Genomic DNA, 15,916 nt, shown 5'->3' with positions numbered 1-15,916 from the left:
TGGCCAGTGCTGGTGAGGGCTCAGGAAAAAGACCACACTCCTGTTACTGCTGGTGTCTTTCTGAGGAGTAACTGGGCAATAGGTGTAAAAACTTTTGTTTCCTGAGGAGATAACCTGAGCTGCAATTGAATACTTATTGGGTACATGGATGGTCATTGCAGGGTCATCACAGACAAAACTGCAAACCCCTGAAATAGGGGAGAGAAATCTTGCACAACTCTGAGGTAAAAGGTGGCTGATGAAAATCAAGTCCTTAAAGAATACTTAATAGCGTGAGAATGTTCATGAGCTACTGCACAGTAAAAATGATTTGGGAGCCATATGTTCTGCATGATCCCATTTTGTAAAAGGAAACATGCACATGCAGATGGAGAAATGATGGGGCCAGATCCCAGTGGTTAGTCTACACAGCTGGACTGCAGGTGATTTTTAGTCTCTTCTCATTTTTTCTTTTCTTTTCTTTCTTTCTTTCTAAATCTAAAAGATTTACTTATTGGGGTGCCTGGGTGGCTCAGTGGGTTGGGGCCTCTGCCTTCGGCTCAGGTCATGATCCCAGGGTCCTGGGATTGAGCCCCACATCGGACTCTGCTCATCGGGGAGCCTGCTTCCCCCTCTCTCTCTGCCTGCCTCTCTGCCTACTTGTGATCTCTGTCAGATAAATTAAATCTTTAAAAAAATATATTTATTTATTTGTCAGAGAATGGGACAGCACACGCACAAGCAGGGGGGAATGGCAGGCAGAGGGAGAAGCAGGCTCCCTGCAGAGCAAGGAGCATGATATGGGGCTCAGTCCCAGGACCCTGGGATCATGACCTGAGTCAAAGGCAGATGCTTAACTGACGGAGCCACCCAGGCATCCTATTTTCCTTACTTCCGAACAATTCTGTAATGAACACACATTACTTTTATCACCTTAAGGAAGACCGATGACTGAGGCAAGGAGAGGAGGCCATGGGACCCTGAGTTAATGACACAAAATGGTAGAGCCTCGGGCACTTCATCAGTCCCTCCCCCCACTTTTATAAGCTCTAGCCCAGTACTTTTTAGGATCTCAAGTTTTCTCTAGCAAATATAATTGAGATGACTTGCTGATCACTAAGAACATTTGTAGATTTAAAACTCCATAATTCTAAGAACCTACCAATTATTCACCTTCCATTAAAGGCATTGATAATTCTGCCGAAAGACATCCAACCCCCTCAAAATCAAACAGAAAAAAAAAAGTGCAGTAGTACAACATCATTACCTTAGAGGAAGCCCATTTATGAGACAAAATCAAATGCCAAAAGGATAGGGTAGCCTATTATTAATAGCAACATTAAAAGAATCCTTGAACTTCTAGAAGTCATTTGAAAATAAGTATTTTTATTACTATAATCTTTAAGTATATTTATAGTGGCAGCCACTAGCTCTCTTGCTGTTAATGGGTTGTCAGCATTTCCATTAGAAGCTCACTTTGCAAGTAATCTATAGCTTGTCTCCCATAGTTTGACTCGAGCTCATAACTGAGAATATTATGCCCAAGATAATGCAATAACTTGAATCCTTAATGATAAACAATGGTGTCACACTTCATATAGTGTGATATCCCTGCAAAACAACTCTCGGTCTCAGTTTGGAAGCTCCGTGATCTGTTTCTGCTGCATTATGAAGCATGCTTCTTCTGCAAAGGAGTTAAATTGGATCAGGTCAGCAGACAGTTTGTAATGAGCTTCCTGGTAAGAAAAGCACTTTCGGAACACAAAAATGAGACCATGGCGTGGCATTTTCATATAGAAAAGGTATGTAAATTATACTTGTAACTGTATTAAGATACTTCCATTTATAGAGTTTTCTCCCAAGAAAATAATCCCCTTTACTCTTGTCCCAGTAAAACTAATTTTCTATTTCTCTTCCTACAAACATCTCCTTTTTAAGAAGTTCTTCACATCTACTGAGACAGTAAATCTCCTGACAAATGCCTTCCAAGGCTTCAGGATTTCAGAGAGATTCCAGCTTAACGGCCACAAAAAGAAATGAAAAATACCCTAGTTATATCTGGTTTGGACTTCTGGTAAGCACTGTGGAATTCAAAGCATGTGGTTCAGCCAAATCAATAAACAACAAAAACTAACCCTTAACAAACAATGCCCAACGTATGCCTAGGTGCTGTTAAAGGGCTTTAGAGTGTGACAGTTTCATCCATCTAACAACCCTACAAGCTAGCTGAGGCAGAGGAACTTGGCTAAGACACCCAGCTAGGAGGTGAGCCCTGTTCCTAACCATCTCTCTGTAATTAGCTGCTTTAATAGTAAGAAGCTTTTCTGTTGGCCCATTTACTTGTGCATCTGTTGGAAGACAAATTTTTGGAACCAACTGTTAAAAAGCTGCAAGTAGGAAATTCAGATCCACAAACTGAATTTTATGTTTTATAAAATCAAAACAATCTTAAACATCAGCATGCTACTAGAATGATTATATATATTATATATATAATATATAAATATTCTCTTTACACACACATATGCATGGTATAATAAGTGCTGGGGAGAATGTGGAGAAGTCTTGAGCCTTGTGCACTGCACTGGAATGTAAAATGGTGTAGTCAGTGTGGAAAACAGTATGCAAGTATCTAAAAACATTTAAAATATGCTAAGTGAAATAAGTCAGTCAGAGAAAGACAATTATCATGTGATCTCTCAGATATGAAAAATTTGAGAGGCAGGGTGGGGATCATGGGGGTTGGGGAGGGGGAATGAAACAAGATGGGACAGAGACAAACTATAAGAGACTCAATCTCAGGAAACAAACTGAGGGTTGCTGGGGGGTGGGGAGGAGGGATGGGGTGGCTGGGTTATGGACATGGGGGAGGGTATGTGCTATGGTGAGTGCTGTGAAATGTGTAAGACTGATGATTCACAGACGTGTACTCCTGAGGCAAATAATACGTTATATATTAATAAAAATAAAAAAGAATTACCATATTATTTAGAAATTCTACTTCTGGGTATATAACCAAAAGAAATGAAAGCAGGAAATTAAGCATATTTGTATAGTGATGTTCATAGCAGCATTACTCATAACAGCCAAAAGATGGGAACAATCCAAATGTTCATTAATGCATGAATCAATAAAATGTGGTATATATAAATAATATCCCATTATATATACACACATATGTGTGTATACATGTATATATGTATATGTTTATGTATATACACAATCTGATGTAGAATTTTTTCAACTTGGATGGAGTAGAGTATTTCCAAAATGGATGTTTAAAAAAAAACATTTTGTGTATCGTAAAATATTATGGAGGGTTTTCTTGGCATGAAGAATCTGAAAGTTAACCACTCATTCCTTCAACATTTACTGACAGCACACTATTTATGGTTCAGGCATAAATCTAAGCCCTGAGGAGATAGCAGTAAATAAGGGGGAGGGAGTGTCTATGCTCATAGTTACTTTTTTATTGAGGTATAACAGACATATAACATTAGTTTCAGGTGTACAACAGGATTCTTCACTATTTGTACATATTGTGAGATGATCACCACAATTTGTCTAGTGAGCATCCATCACTATAGAGTTACATTTTTTTTCGTGTGATGAGAACTTTTAAGAGCTACTCCCTTAGCAACTTTCCAGTACTCAGTAGAGGATTGTTAACCATAGTCACCATGCTGCACCATGCTGTATTGTGTAATTGTTAAGTTTGTACTTTTTTTTTTTTTTTTTTTTTTTTTGGTGGGCAGCAAAGAAAGGTTTGTTGAGTGATAATACAAAGCTCCCAAACAGAGAGGGGACCAAGATGGTTACCCAAGTTTGTACCTTTTGACTCTCTTCACCTATTTTGCCTGTACCCAACCCCTGCCTCTGACAACCACCAATCTGTTCTCTGTACTGATGAGCACAGATTTTTTTTTTTTTTTTTTGCTTTAGATTCCACAAATGAGATCACACGGTATTTGTTTTTCTGCAACTAATTAGCATAATGCCCTCATGGTCAAAAAATTTGTTGCAAATGGCAAGATTTCCTTCTTTTCTGAATAATATTCCATGGTGTATATGTACATTTATACATTGATGGATAGTTAGCTTGCCTCCATGGTTTGGATATTGTAAATAATGCTGCAGTAAATATGGTGGTATATAGATATTTTCAAACTATTGTTTTCATATCCTTCAGATAAATATCCAGAAGTAGAATTGCTGGACCATATGGTAGTTCTATTTTTAACTTTCGGAGGAGCCTCCATAGTAGCGGTACCAATTTACATTCCCACCAGCAATGTACAAGTGTTCCCTTTTCTCCATATCCTGATCAACACTTGCTAATTTGTTGCTTTGATGATAGCCATTCTAACAGGTGTGAGGTGCTAGCTGCTTATGGTCTTAATTAGCATTTCCCTAGTAATTAGTGATGTTGAACAGATTTTCAGGTCCTGCTAGCCATCTATATGTCATCTTTGGAAATATGTTTATTCAGATCCTGTGCCCATTTTTAAATCAGATTCGTATTTTTTGTATCAGTGAGTTGTATGACATCTTCTTTTTTTTTTTTGTATGACATCTTCTTATTTTGATTTATTAACCTCTTATCACATAGGATTTGCAAATATTTGCTCCCATTCAGTAGCATATCTCTTCATTTTGTTAATGGTTTCCTATGTGTGGAAGCTTTATAGTTTGATGTGGTTCCACTTATTTTTGCATTTGACGCCTTTCTTTAGGTGTCATACTAAAAAACCCAACCTGTAAGACAGATGTCAAGGAACTTATAGGAGCTCCTTGGAGTTTTGTTTTCTCCTAGGAGTTTTATGGTTTCAAGTCTTATATTCAAGTAAGGTAATGGTCCAGTTTCATTCCTTCTGCATGTGGCTACCCAGTTTTCCCAGCACCATTTATTAAACAGATTGTACTTTCCCCATTGTATATTCTCGGCTCCTTTGTAGTAATTGAATTAACCATGTATGTGTGGGTTTATTTCTGGACTCTTTACTCTGTTCCATTGATTTTTTCTGTTTTAAATAACAATGCTATACTCTTTTGGTTACTGTAGCTTCATAATACAGTTGAAGTCAGGGAGAATGATGCCTTCAGCCTTGTTCTTCTTTCTCAAGATCGTTTTTGGCCATTTGGGTTCTTTTGTGTTCAAAACAAGATTTAGGATTATTGGTTCTCTTTCTGTAAAAAAAAAATGCCATTGAATTTTGATAAGGATTGTACTGAATCTACAGATTGCTTTGGGAAGTATGGATATTTTAGCAATATTCTTCTGATCCATGAGCAAGAAGTATCTCCATTTATTTGTCTTAAGTTTCTTAAATATAGTTGACATACAATATTTATACTTAATATCTTCAGTTGACATGACAACCCAGTGATTCACCAGTTACATGCATTAGGAAATGCTCACCATCATAAGTGTAGTAACCATCTGTCACCATGCAAAGTTATTCCAATATTATTGACTATATTCTCTATACTGTACTTTTTATCCTTGTCACCTAATTCATAACTGGAAGTTTGTACCCCTCTTTATCTCCTTCACATAATTCATCCACTCCACTCCCAGGAACCACCAGTTTCTTCTCTGTATTTACAAGTTTTTTTTTTTTTAATTTTGATTTTTAGATTCCATATAAAAGGGAAATCATCTGGTATTTGTCTTTTTTTATTTGTCTGACTTATTTCACTTAACGTAATACCCTCTAGGTCCATCCATGTTGATGCAAAAGGCAAGATTCCATTCTTTATGGCTGAGTAATATTTTATTGTGTGTGTACTTTACACACACCACATAGTTATTCATTCGTGTATCAGTGGGCAGTTAGGTTGGATATTTCTTGACTATAAATAATGCTGCGATAAACATAGGAGTGCATAACATATTACATGAATGTATTTGTTTTCTTTGGTTAAATACTCAGATGTGCAGTTATTGGGTTGTATAGTAGTATTGCTGTTTTTAATTTTAATTTTTTAAGGAACACTGCTTTCCGTAGTGGCTCTACCATTTACATTCCCAGCAACAATGTATGAGTGTTTCCTTTTCTCCACATCCTAGTCAACATTTGTTATTTTTTGTGGTTTTGATAACTGCCATTCTGGCTGTGAGGTGATGATAGGTCATTGTAGCTCTGATTTGCAGTTTCTTGATGATGAGTGAGGTTGAATATTTTTTCACATGTCTGTTGGCCATGTGTATTTTTCTTTGGGAAAATGTCTGTTCAGGTCCTCTGCTCATTTGTTTTTATTAGATTGGGTTGTTTTGGTAGTAAGTTGTATACATTTTTTACATATCTTTTCCAAATATCTAATTCAGTAAGTTGCCCTTTTGTTTTGTTGATGGTCTCCTTTTCCATGCAAAAGCTTTTAATTTTGATATTGTCTCATGATGTTATGGCTGATGTCAAAGAAATGACAGCCTATGTTCTCTTCAAGGATTTGTATGGTTTTAAGTCTCACACTGAAACCTTTCATCCATTTTGCGTTCATTTTTATGTATGGTGTATTAAAAGGTCTTCCTGTTTCATTCTTTGGCATGTAGCTGTCCAGTTTGTCCAGGACATTTGATACTAGATTATATTTTCTCTTTGTTCAAGTTCTTACTGTGTTCATCCATTCTTCTCCCAAGTTCAATGAGTATCTTTATTAAGTAAATCAGTTATATCTGTCTCATTAAGGAATTTCTCTAAAGTTTTCTTTTCCAGTTTTGAGCATATTCGCCGATTTTCTTTGATACTCTGTGTTGCTTTCTGTGTATTAGATACAACAGCCACCTCCTCCCGTGAAGAAGGAATAACCTCATGGCAGAGATGAAACTTACCATTCAACCCTCTCACAGCTCTTGGGTTGTCTCTCAAACCTTTGTGATTGTCCAAGCAGTGTATGCTATTTTTAGTGGATCCCAGTACTGAAGAGTGTAGCAAGGCCTATCAGTGTCCCCAAAGGGAGGATCTCAGTGAGCGCCTAGATTCAGCTGATTAGAAGCCAGACCCTCAGGCGACAGCATTTAAAATATGCAAATATAGGCGTATTTCAGATCACCACACTAAAATGAACAATGAAGCAAGCCAAAATAATTTTTTGGTTTCCTCATGCATATAAAAAAGTTATGTTTACACTATACTATAGTTTATTAAATTTAAAATTACATGCTGTCTAAAAAACAATATAGAAATCTTAATTTTAAAATACTTTGTTGTAAAAACAGGCTATCCATCTTCTCAGCTTTCAGGGAGTCATCTTCTTGGTGGAGGGTCTTGCCTCAGTGTGGATGGCTGCTGATGGATCAGGGCGGTGGTGGAGGGCTGGGGTGGGTGTGGTGATTTCTGAAGACAACAGTGATGTCCCATCTCTTGACTGTCCTTTCAGCAACCATTTTTCTATAGCATGCAGTGCTGTCTGACAGCATTTTATCCACAGTAGAATTTCTTCACAAATTGGAGCCAATCCTCTCAAACCCCGCTACTGTTGTCTCGACTAAGTTTATGTAATATTCTCAATTCTCAATGCAACAGTCTTCACAGCATTTTCACCAGGAGTAGGTTCCGTCTCAAGAAACTGCTTTGCTCATCCATAAAGATGAGGAGCTGCTTCTTAAAGTTCTGTCAGGAGGTTGTAGCAGTTCATTCCCATGTCTAGGCTCTATTTCTAATTCTCCTCCTCCCCTTCCCACCACATTTGCAGTCTCTTCCTCCCCTTCCACCCTTCAAGATCATCTGTGATGGTTAGAACCTACTTTGTCCAAGCTCCTGTGACCGTTGATATTTTTACTTCTTCTAATGAATCATAAATGTCCCTAATGGCAACTGAGATGGTAAATCCTTTCCGGAAGGTTTTCATTTGACTTTTCCTGGCTCTAGCAGGAGAATCACTAGCCTTAAATATACGGCCTGAAAGTGAAAATGATTTCTTGATCCATGGGCTGAAGAAGGGATGTTGTGTGAGAAGGCATGAAAGGAACATTAATCTCATTACGTATCTCCACCAGAGCCCTTGGGTGATCAGGTACAGTGTCAATGTGCAGTGGTATTTTAAGTGATCTTTTCTGTGTGTGAGCTTATAACATTCAGTAAACTATGTAGTAAACAGATGGGCTGTCATCCATACTTTGTTCCCTTTATAGAGCACAGTCAGAGTTGATGTAACATAATTCTTAAGGGTTCTAGGATTTTTGGAGGGGGGGGGGTTCTAGGATTTTTGAAATAGAAAATAAGCAGTGGTTTTAACTTAAAGTCCCCAGCTAGGTTAGCCCCTGACCAGAGACTCGGCTTCTATTTTAAAGCGTTGGAGCCAGAATTTCAACCCCCCTCTCTAGCTATGAAAGTTCTAGGTAACATCTTCTACAAGCTGGCTGTTTCGCCTCCCCTGAGTTATCTGCTGAGCGCAGCCACCCTCACGCATTTCCATAGCTAGAGCTTCAAGAGAACTGGCTGCGGCTTCTACCTCAGCACTTGGTGCCTCGCCTTAGACTTTTGTGATCGTTTCTTTCCTTAAGCCTCATGAACCAAACTGTGACGGCCTCAGATTTTCTCTTGTGCAGCTCCTCACCTCTCTCAGCCCTCACAGAAGTGAAGACAGTTAGGGCCTTGCTCTGGATTAAGCTTTGACTTAAGGGGATGTGGTGGTTGGTCTGATCTCCTATTCAGACGGCTAAACTTTCTCCATGTCCCCAAGAAAGCTGTTCCGCTTCCTTATTGTTTCTGTGTTCATGATTCTGTGTTCACTTGAGTAGCACTTTAAATTTCCTTCAAGAATTTTTTGTATTCACAAATTGGAAAACTGGTACAAGAGGCCGAGATTTCAACACACCTTCCTCACTAAACTTAAGCATTCCTAGCCTTAGATTTAAAGTGAGAGACCTCTGACTCTTCCTTTCACTAGAAAACGTAGAGGCCCCTGTAAGGTTATCAGCTGGCCTCATTTTAGTATTGTTGTTGTCTCAGAGAATAAGTAGCCCAAAGAAGGGGAGAGAGATGAGGAAAAAATTGGTCACTGGAGCAGTCAGAACAGACATTTAAGTTCACCATATTATCTGGGCATGATTCATGGTGTCCCAATACAATTACAATAGTGACATCAAAGACCACTGGTCACTGTAACAAATCTAAGAATAATGAACATGTTTGAAATTGCATGAATTACCAACAAGTGACACAGACCCAAAATAAGCAAATGCTGTTGGAAAATGGGTGCCAGTAAACGAATTCAGTGCATGGTTACCATAATCCTTCAATTAGTAGAAAACAGTATATCTGCAAATAATACAAAGGAAAGCACTGTAGTATGAGGTACCCCTCTGTATACCCTCCTGCAGGACTGCAAGCTAAGTCCTGTTGAGCACCAGAGTTTGGTCATCTAGAGGTACTTGTCCATGGCAGTTATTAAAACTCAGGACACTTGACCAGTATACAAGTTCCTATCTAGGAGACGCAACACAGAGGGTGAATACAAAGTTGATGTCCAATGGTCCCAGTCCTTAGCGTGCATCTCATTAGGTCCCTAGAACTGTGCCAAACCAAACGCCTTGCTTAGGCCCCAGCTCCTGGGTAAATGAAGAACCTCTTTGATAGAAAGACTGGGGGTTTATTTCAGCCTACTGTCTGGGCAGTGCCCTGGGGTGGCAGCCCCCAAAGACCAGGACCCAGACACATGTACAATCTCCTCTCCAGGAGCTACTGGTGCTCTGGAGGATGGAAGAAAGAGTGTGAAGTTAGGACCTGGCCTCCAAGGTCTCTGGAGAGGATTATGGTCAGCCCTTAGATGGATGTTTAATTAGAAGCCTGCCACTCTGGCCACAGCTATGAAGATAAGCTAAAAGGTTTATTTAACAGAAGCAGGGGTCTCTAACCTCTTGCTATGGCCCTGGGGGTGGTAGATGGTTGCTCAGTCAGTTAGTCTTCTAGAACTCTGGAGTGCAAGTTGCACTGGCCACCAGATCCAGGAGTTCTCGAGGTGTCCCCTCGGTGGCTACAAGATGGGGGTACCAAAGGAGGGTACAAGGTCCTTTCTGGGACATGCCAGTAAGCTGGACTGAGGTAAAGGGAAACTCAAAGATGGCATCCACCAGCCCCTGCCCCTAGAGACTAACCCAAGCAGGCTCCTAAGCTGTGTGTCAATTTAGATGCCTGCCTCTCAGGCCAATGATTTAACATAAACAAATAAAGTTCTTTCACAAAGGGAAATTATTCAGCTTTCAAGAGGAAGGAAATTCTGACACATGCTCAACATTGGTTCAACCTTGAAGACATTATGTTAAATGAAATTAGCCAGATACAAGGACAAACACTGTATGACTCCACTAGACTAGTCAAGCTCATAGAGACATTAAGAGGGGGGATTCCCAGGGATTGGGTGGGGTGAAGACAGATTATTTGATAAGTACAGAGTTGCAATACGGGAGGATGCAGAAGTTCTGGAAATGGATAGTGGTGTTGGTTGCACAGCTATGAATATTTAATGCCACTGAATGGTAAAAATGGTTAAAATGCTAATTTTGTTAGGTACATTTTATCACAGTTTGAAAAAAATCAGGAGTGCACCTCATATCATGTAAATTTGTTCTTTCTGAAAAACTAACACATCATCAAGGTTTTAAAAAAATATCTCATATTAGATGCAAATGCCTATTTGGTTCATATACGGATCCACCTGACTGATTGCACTGGGCCTGAGGGTGTTTGTGGTCCGGGATGAACTAAAAACTTGGACCTGACCTAAGGTTATTCTCTCTTGGTGCTCCAGGAAAAGGTCTATGTTCATGTTGTAAAACAGAATAGATGCATTTTCATTTCAAACAGGAAATGAATCCATGATTCAAAGTCAATTAAGGATTATGGTTACAGATAATTCAAAATGATACTTAATGTTTTTAAAATGTAGCCTATGTAGCTAAGGCACAATGTTTAAATGGAATGTGTCTGACACTTTCAAAAAAAATAAGTTTACTAGGAAGGCCTACTCCAAAAGCTGATTCAGCATCTGCTGATCCTGGCTCCATGAACCTGAATCCCTTGGAAAAGAATAGCATTGCCTCCAACATGACAACAAAGCTTCAGAATTCAGCTCCTTTGAAGCCCCTTCCTTTGAGGATAGTCTGGTGGGTATGTCTCTGAGAGACAGAGGTAATACCAAGTCTCTGTGGGGAAGGGGTCCCTTGGCCACTGTCTTCTGAGTGTGAGTCAAGACTAGTTACAAGAATCAAGTGAAAAAAAAAATGGATCAAGTAGTTAAAGAGCTGTAGGTGGGAAGATTGAAAAACAACCTTTTGAGCTCTGATAATCCCCCCGTCGGACTGAATAAATGGGAATACATCCTCTATTATAGCAATGATGGTCCCACATCCTTGTGTGGTATCCTCCCACAATGTACCCCGGTTGTCTGTGTGACCACTGCAATATGGCATAAAGTGATCATCACTTCAGAGATTAGTCTTAAAACACTAGGTTTTCTCTTGAATATTTTCTCACTCATTCAAGGGGAAGCCAGCTTCTCTGTCATGAAGAGACTTGAACAGCCTGTGCAAAGGTCCACATGGGGAGAAACTGAGGTACCTTGTTCTGGGTCACAAGATGTGGAAGAGCATCCTCCAGCCCCAGCTGGCCTCTTCACTGCAACGTCATGGCAGACCCTGAATGATAACCACCCACCTAAGCTGCTTCCTGACTTGCAGAAACTGTGTGAAATAATATTTGTTGTCTTTAAGTCCTTAATTTGGGGGTAATTTGTTACTCACTAAGAGATAATATCACCAGGGACACCAAGATTTCTGCTTGCTTAAGAGAAAGGCTGACACCACCTCTCCTGAATCTAGCCGAGCTGGCCTGAAGTGGCATTGTGGCAATGGGCTTTGTCACAGAGCCTTAGAGCACTTTTGGCACATGTGTTTCTCCAGATGCCATAGCGTAACCCAGTGCGGAAGGGGAAGGAAAGTGACTGCCTCCGGGGGACAGTCCTATGGGAGATGATACAGTGCTGGTCAGGAGGAAAGAGACTTGGCCCCAGGCTCCATCCCAGTACCTCCAAACACCTGGGAGACCATAGAAAAGCATCATAGTTTTCCTAGGCCTTTGTTACTTTAGCTAGAACAAAGCTACAATACTCCTTTTATTGTGTGGTTAAAATGGGTAGAGTAGATATTAAAAGGCCTTGAAAAAGGTTTAACCTGCTATACAACTTCTAAACTGTAACAACATGGTCCTCACCACCACTTCACACTCTGCTGGATGGAAGGATGTGGATTTTTCAGGATGTGGATGTGGATTTTCACAGTTCTTCATATCAAGCATCAGGTCCCTCAGTGAGAAGCTAAGACTCTCCTGTACGGAGCAAACACAAATACCGCCGCATCCAGGTGGGCAGCAGAAAGGTCAGGTTGGAGGAGGTGGCAGGGAGTAACAGTGGGTAGTGGTGTGCACATGGCTAACTAGAGGTCATAACTTTCCGGAAGGAAACGAAGGCCCAGCAAACCCCTTCCGCCAACTGAATTTGATCTAAAATTCACGTTGTACCAACTCCTGGATCAAGCACCAAAACAACAAAAGGCTAAGGGTATATCTATCTAGCAACCTGTATATATGATAGTGATCTCTGTATAGATCTAACTACAGAGGATTAAACCTCATCATTGCAGACGCTAGAAGGTTCCGGGAATAGGTCTCTATCAAGCACCCATGCATCTATTCAATCCAGACACATTTATGGAATACCTACTATAAAAAGCTACACACAGCGCCGCATACCAGTTCTGTTCTACCAAGTTCTGTACTTTAAATCCTTCTATTTTGTACTTCTCCAAGTTGGGGTTATTTGTAACAGTACTGTATTTGCAGGTAATGCAGATCCTCTATTTTAAGAAATGAGTTCTAGTCCCAAATCCACAAATAAAGAATTATTATAATAATAGCATATTCATGAAAAGCAAATTACTTATCTTGGCGTTTAACATCCTTGTAACTATTCCTGTACTTTTAATGTCAACAGAAAAAAAGCAATGTCTAAGTCTGGCTGATATGGTAAATTAATGTTAATAACAGTTTTGACACTAATAGCAAGTTTTAAAAAGAAAAACCTCCAGACTCGAAGCTGGGTTTCATTTCTTAAAAATCACTGCAGCTAGCTGTCACCAGACTCCTCTAGAACAATTCCAGCTACTATTTCACCTTCACTGGGAGCCTGAAACAACTAAAATCTATAACGTTACTATGAAATTCTATTCCTTCCCTGCCTATGCTCGCTCCAAGTGGAGAAAACATCCATCCTCTTTAGTTACAATACCAGAGACATATTTCTCTGCAGAGACACATTTCTGAATCCCTGTAAGGAAGTGAATACCCCCATGGTTCCATTTAAAAAAAAAACACTAGCTGTTTGTCCATCCCCTGAACATAGGTTGTGAAAATGTGAACTATTAAAGTACACCTTAAACTAACGGGAAATTCTATACTTTGTTATAGATGTCATGGAATCCCAGAGACTAGGTTCTGCACCTTGTCTGCATGTTCTTGCTAGCACCGTGCATATATAAGCACATGACTAAATGGCCCATGAATTAAACTGATTTGAGCCAAGAACTTGAACAGGCCCTTGGAGAGTGAAAAGGAACCCAGCACTTGGCTCCTCCAGTATCGCTAGCTCTTTCTAGACGTCATTGAAAGCTCGAGCAGCCGCTTGCAAACCCTCTACACCTCTCAGACTCAGGCAATAGGACCTGATTAGCCTATAACACCCACCTCTATAATCATTTAGAGGCCACTAGACTTGAAGCAAAGCATCTCTTCCAACTTCTCAAACATTGTTCTTTTTCTATTACTAATTGAGTGTTTTACTTTTAGATAATCCTATAATGAACCAGCTCAAATGAGCAGAGGCAGCAGTGACAACCCATCAATAAAATAATTAAGCCAAAGTGGATTTTGTTAGAGACTTCTCATGTCATAATAGGAAGTCTAGGCTACTTAAAAACAAGGAAATCAAATGGAATCATTTTGTTTGGTTTTAAAAAGGCAGGCTAGCTTTAAAAGATCTCTTTCATAGACCCTCAATGCTGCTGACAATACTGGTTCTTTACTCTTTAAGTACATGCACAATAGAAATACCAGTGGAGTACAAGGTGGTTTCCAGAATTTTCTCTTTCCATAGCTTCCACTCAGAATTGTTTGTAGAATTTAGATGAGACCCTCTGTACTTTCTCTAAGATTTAGATCATGGTCTCAGTCCCCTAAGACTTGTATACTTTATCCCAACACATTTATGCCATGGAAAACAGGAAATTCAGGGCATGACAGGCATTGATGCAGGGCAAAATCATGCCTCTTCTCTCTCTCTCACATGCAATGGAAGAAGTTTCCTGACAAAGCTGACCAACACATCTTTTGCCCCCTTCTCCCTTCGTGGATCCAAGAGCCCATTAGCTTATCTCACAACACAAATGCCATGACACCACTGACCCACTTGAATCTCATCCCCCAGATTTGCCTCATGTCCAGCTGAAAGACTACAGTGAGCTACAGAACCAACCTCTGTAGTAACAGACCTTCAGCAATTACCAAATGGCTTCAAGGTCTGGACAAGAAACAGAAACAGAGACCAGAACTGGCTTTGGGTGCTAGTGGGTGCCATATTGAGGGATAAAGCCAAAACTAAATAAATGACACACACTTGAAGCTACTCGAGCAGATGTGCATATTGGACTGAGATAAGGGACACCCTTGAGTAGATCCATGAAGATGAAGATAAACCAAAAATGCCCGTCACCACAGGGCCAAGTGAAGTAATTACATACCCATGCACCGTCAGGCCCAAACAGCTCTAGGAAGTTGCCAATGAATTCCCTTGACTTCTCTTCCCACTTCTGAATGAGATCATGACTCTTTTCTTCCACTCTGTTGACAAATTCCTTTGATCTTTCCTCTACATTCTTGACCTTTTCCTTCATCTTGTCTACTTGGTTCTGGAAGCGGTACTTCTTCTCCTGGTCAAAAATGAAAAGAGGAAAAAGATTTATCCCAGAGGGCATGAGAGAGACCAGTCATTCACACTAATGGTCATTTTATTTCGACTTGTGTTTGTTCTTAACCTGAAGAGTCAGGATGTTGCTATTTCCAAGGGCTAGATTGACGGGAAGGCACATCTCGTAAGAAAAGTCATTTGTCATTAGTCTACTTGGATATGTAAAGTGAAATACAAGTGATTTTAATATTCTTTTTCGTGTAAACATCAGAGTTGAAGTCACTTATATAAGAACAAAAAATACATATTTGCTGTTTATTACAGGTAGCTATTGGGCAACTCCCACCCCCCAATTTTCCTGGGATTTAGACAAAAGTATGAGTTGTCCATAGAATGGTCACTCAGAGGCTGCCCGCATTCTCTCTTTTACTGGGACATTGGTAAAACCAGTGCTGGTTGAAATCAGCCACTGGCTAAGCCGTAAAAGCCGTGTATGACACTATAATTTTCATTGTAATGATATTTTCCTTTAAGCTAGTTGAATTGTATCTGTTTTCTTGGTGATGAAGACAGCTTTCATCCTGATAGCCTCTCTGGACTGAGATTTTGTCCTTCTTGTAGCCGCTATGCAGCAATGCTCTTCCGGTGTACCCAGAAGGCCCTGTAGGCTGGGCAAGTCACACAGGCCACCTCTAAACCTGTTTCTTCCTGGTCAAGTGGGGATAATTATCATCCCTACCCCATCAAGTTCCTGTAACTATTAGGTCAGAACAGGCATGTGAAGGGCTTGGCACAAAGCCTGGCATTTAAAAGTAAAAACACAGTGTGCGTTGGCTGTTTGATTACGATGAAGTAGCATAAGTAAGCCTCTCCTCGTGTCACTTGAGGAACGTGCTAGCAAAGCACGGAAATAACATGAGATGAATGGCCTTCCCCTCCATGAAGTCATGATCTGTTCTCTCACAAGAAGGTTTTTTCT

At 40.0% G+C, this 15,916-nt stretch overlaps 1 protein-coding gene and 1 long non-coding RNA gene across 4 annotated transcripts in view; one reads left to right on the top strand and one right to left on the bottom strand.

Annotated features, from left to right (window-relative positions):
* PCYT1B (phosphate cytidylyltransferase 1B, choline) overlaps positions 1–15,916 on the bottom strand; it is a 123,158-nt gene that overhangs the window by 14,844 nt on the left and 92,398 nt on the right. For all 3 annotated transcript variants that reach the window (XM_082718246.1, XM_082718248.1, XM_082718247.1), the window contains exon 7: positions 14,771–14,959. In XM_082718246.1, coding sequence (XP_082574372.1) covers positions 14,771–14,959 — 189 coding nt within the window. The remainder of the gene's footprint in view (positions 1–14,770; positions 14,960–15,916) is intronic.
* Positions 1–15,916, top strand: part of LOC309856745 — a 33,069-nt gene that overhangs the window by 10,302 nt on the left and 6,851 nt on the right. The window lies entirely within an intron of this gene.

Source organism: Mustela nivalis (genome assembly GCF_964662115.1).
Source record: "Mustela nivalis genome assembly, chromosome: X".
NCBI lineage: Eukaryota > Metazoa > Chordata > Mammalia > Carnivora > Mustelidae > Mustela > Mustela nivalis.
The sequence above is the reverse complement of the archived record's forward strand: the minus strand, read 5'-3'. Positions and strand labels throughout refer to the sequence as shown.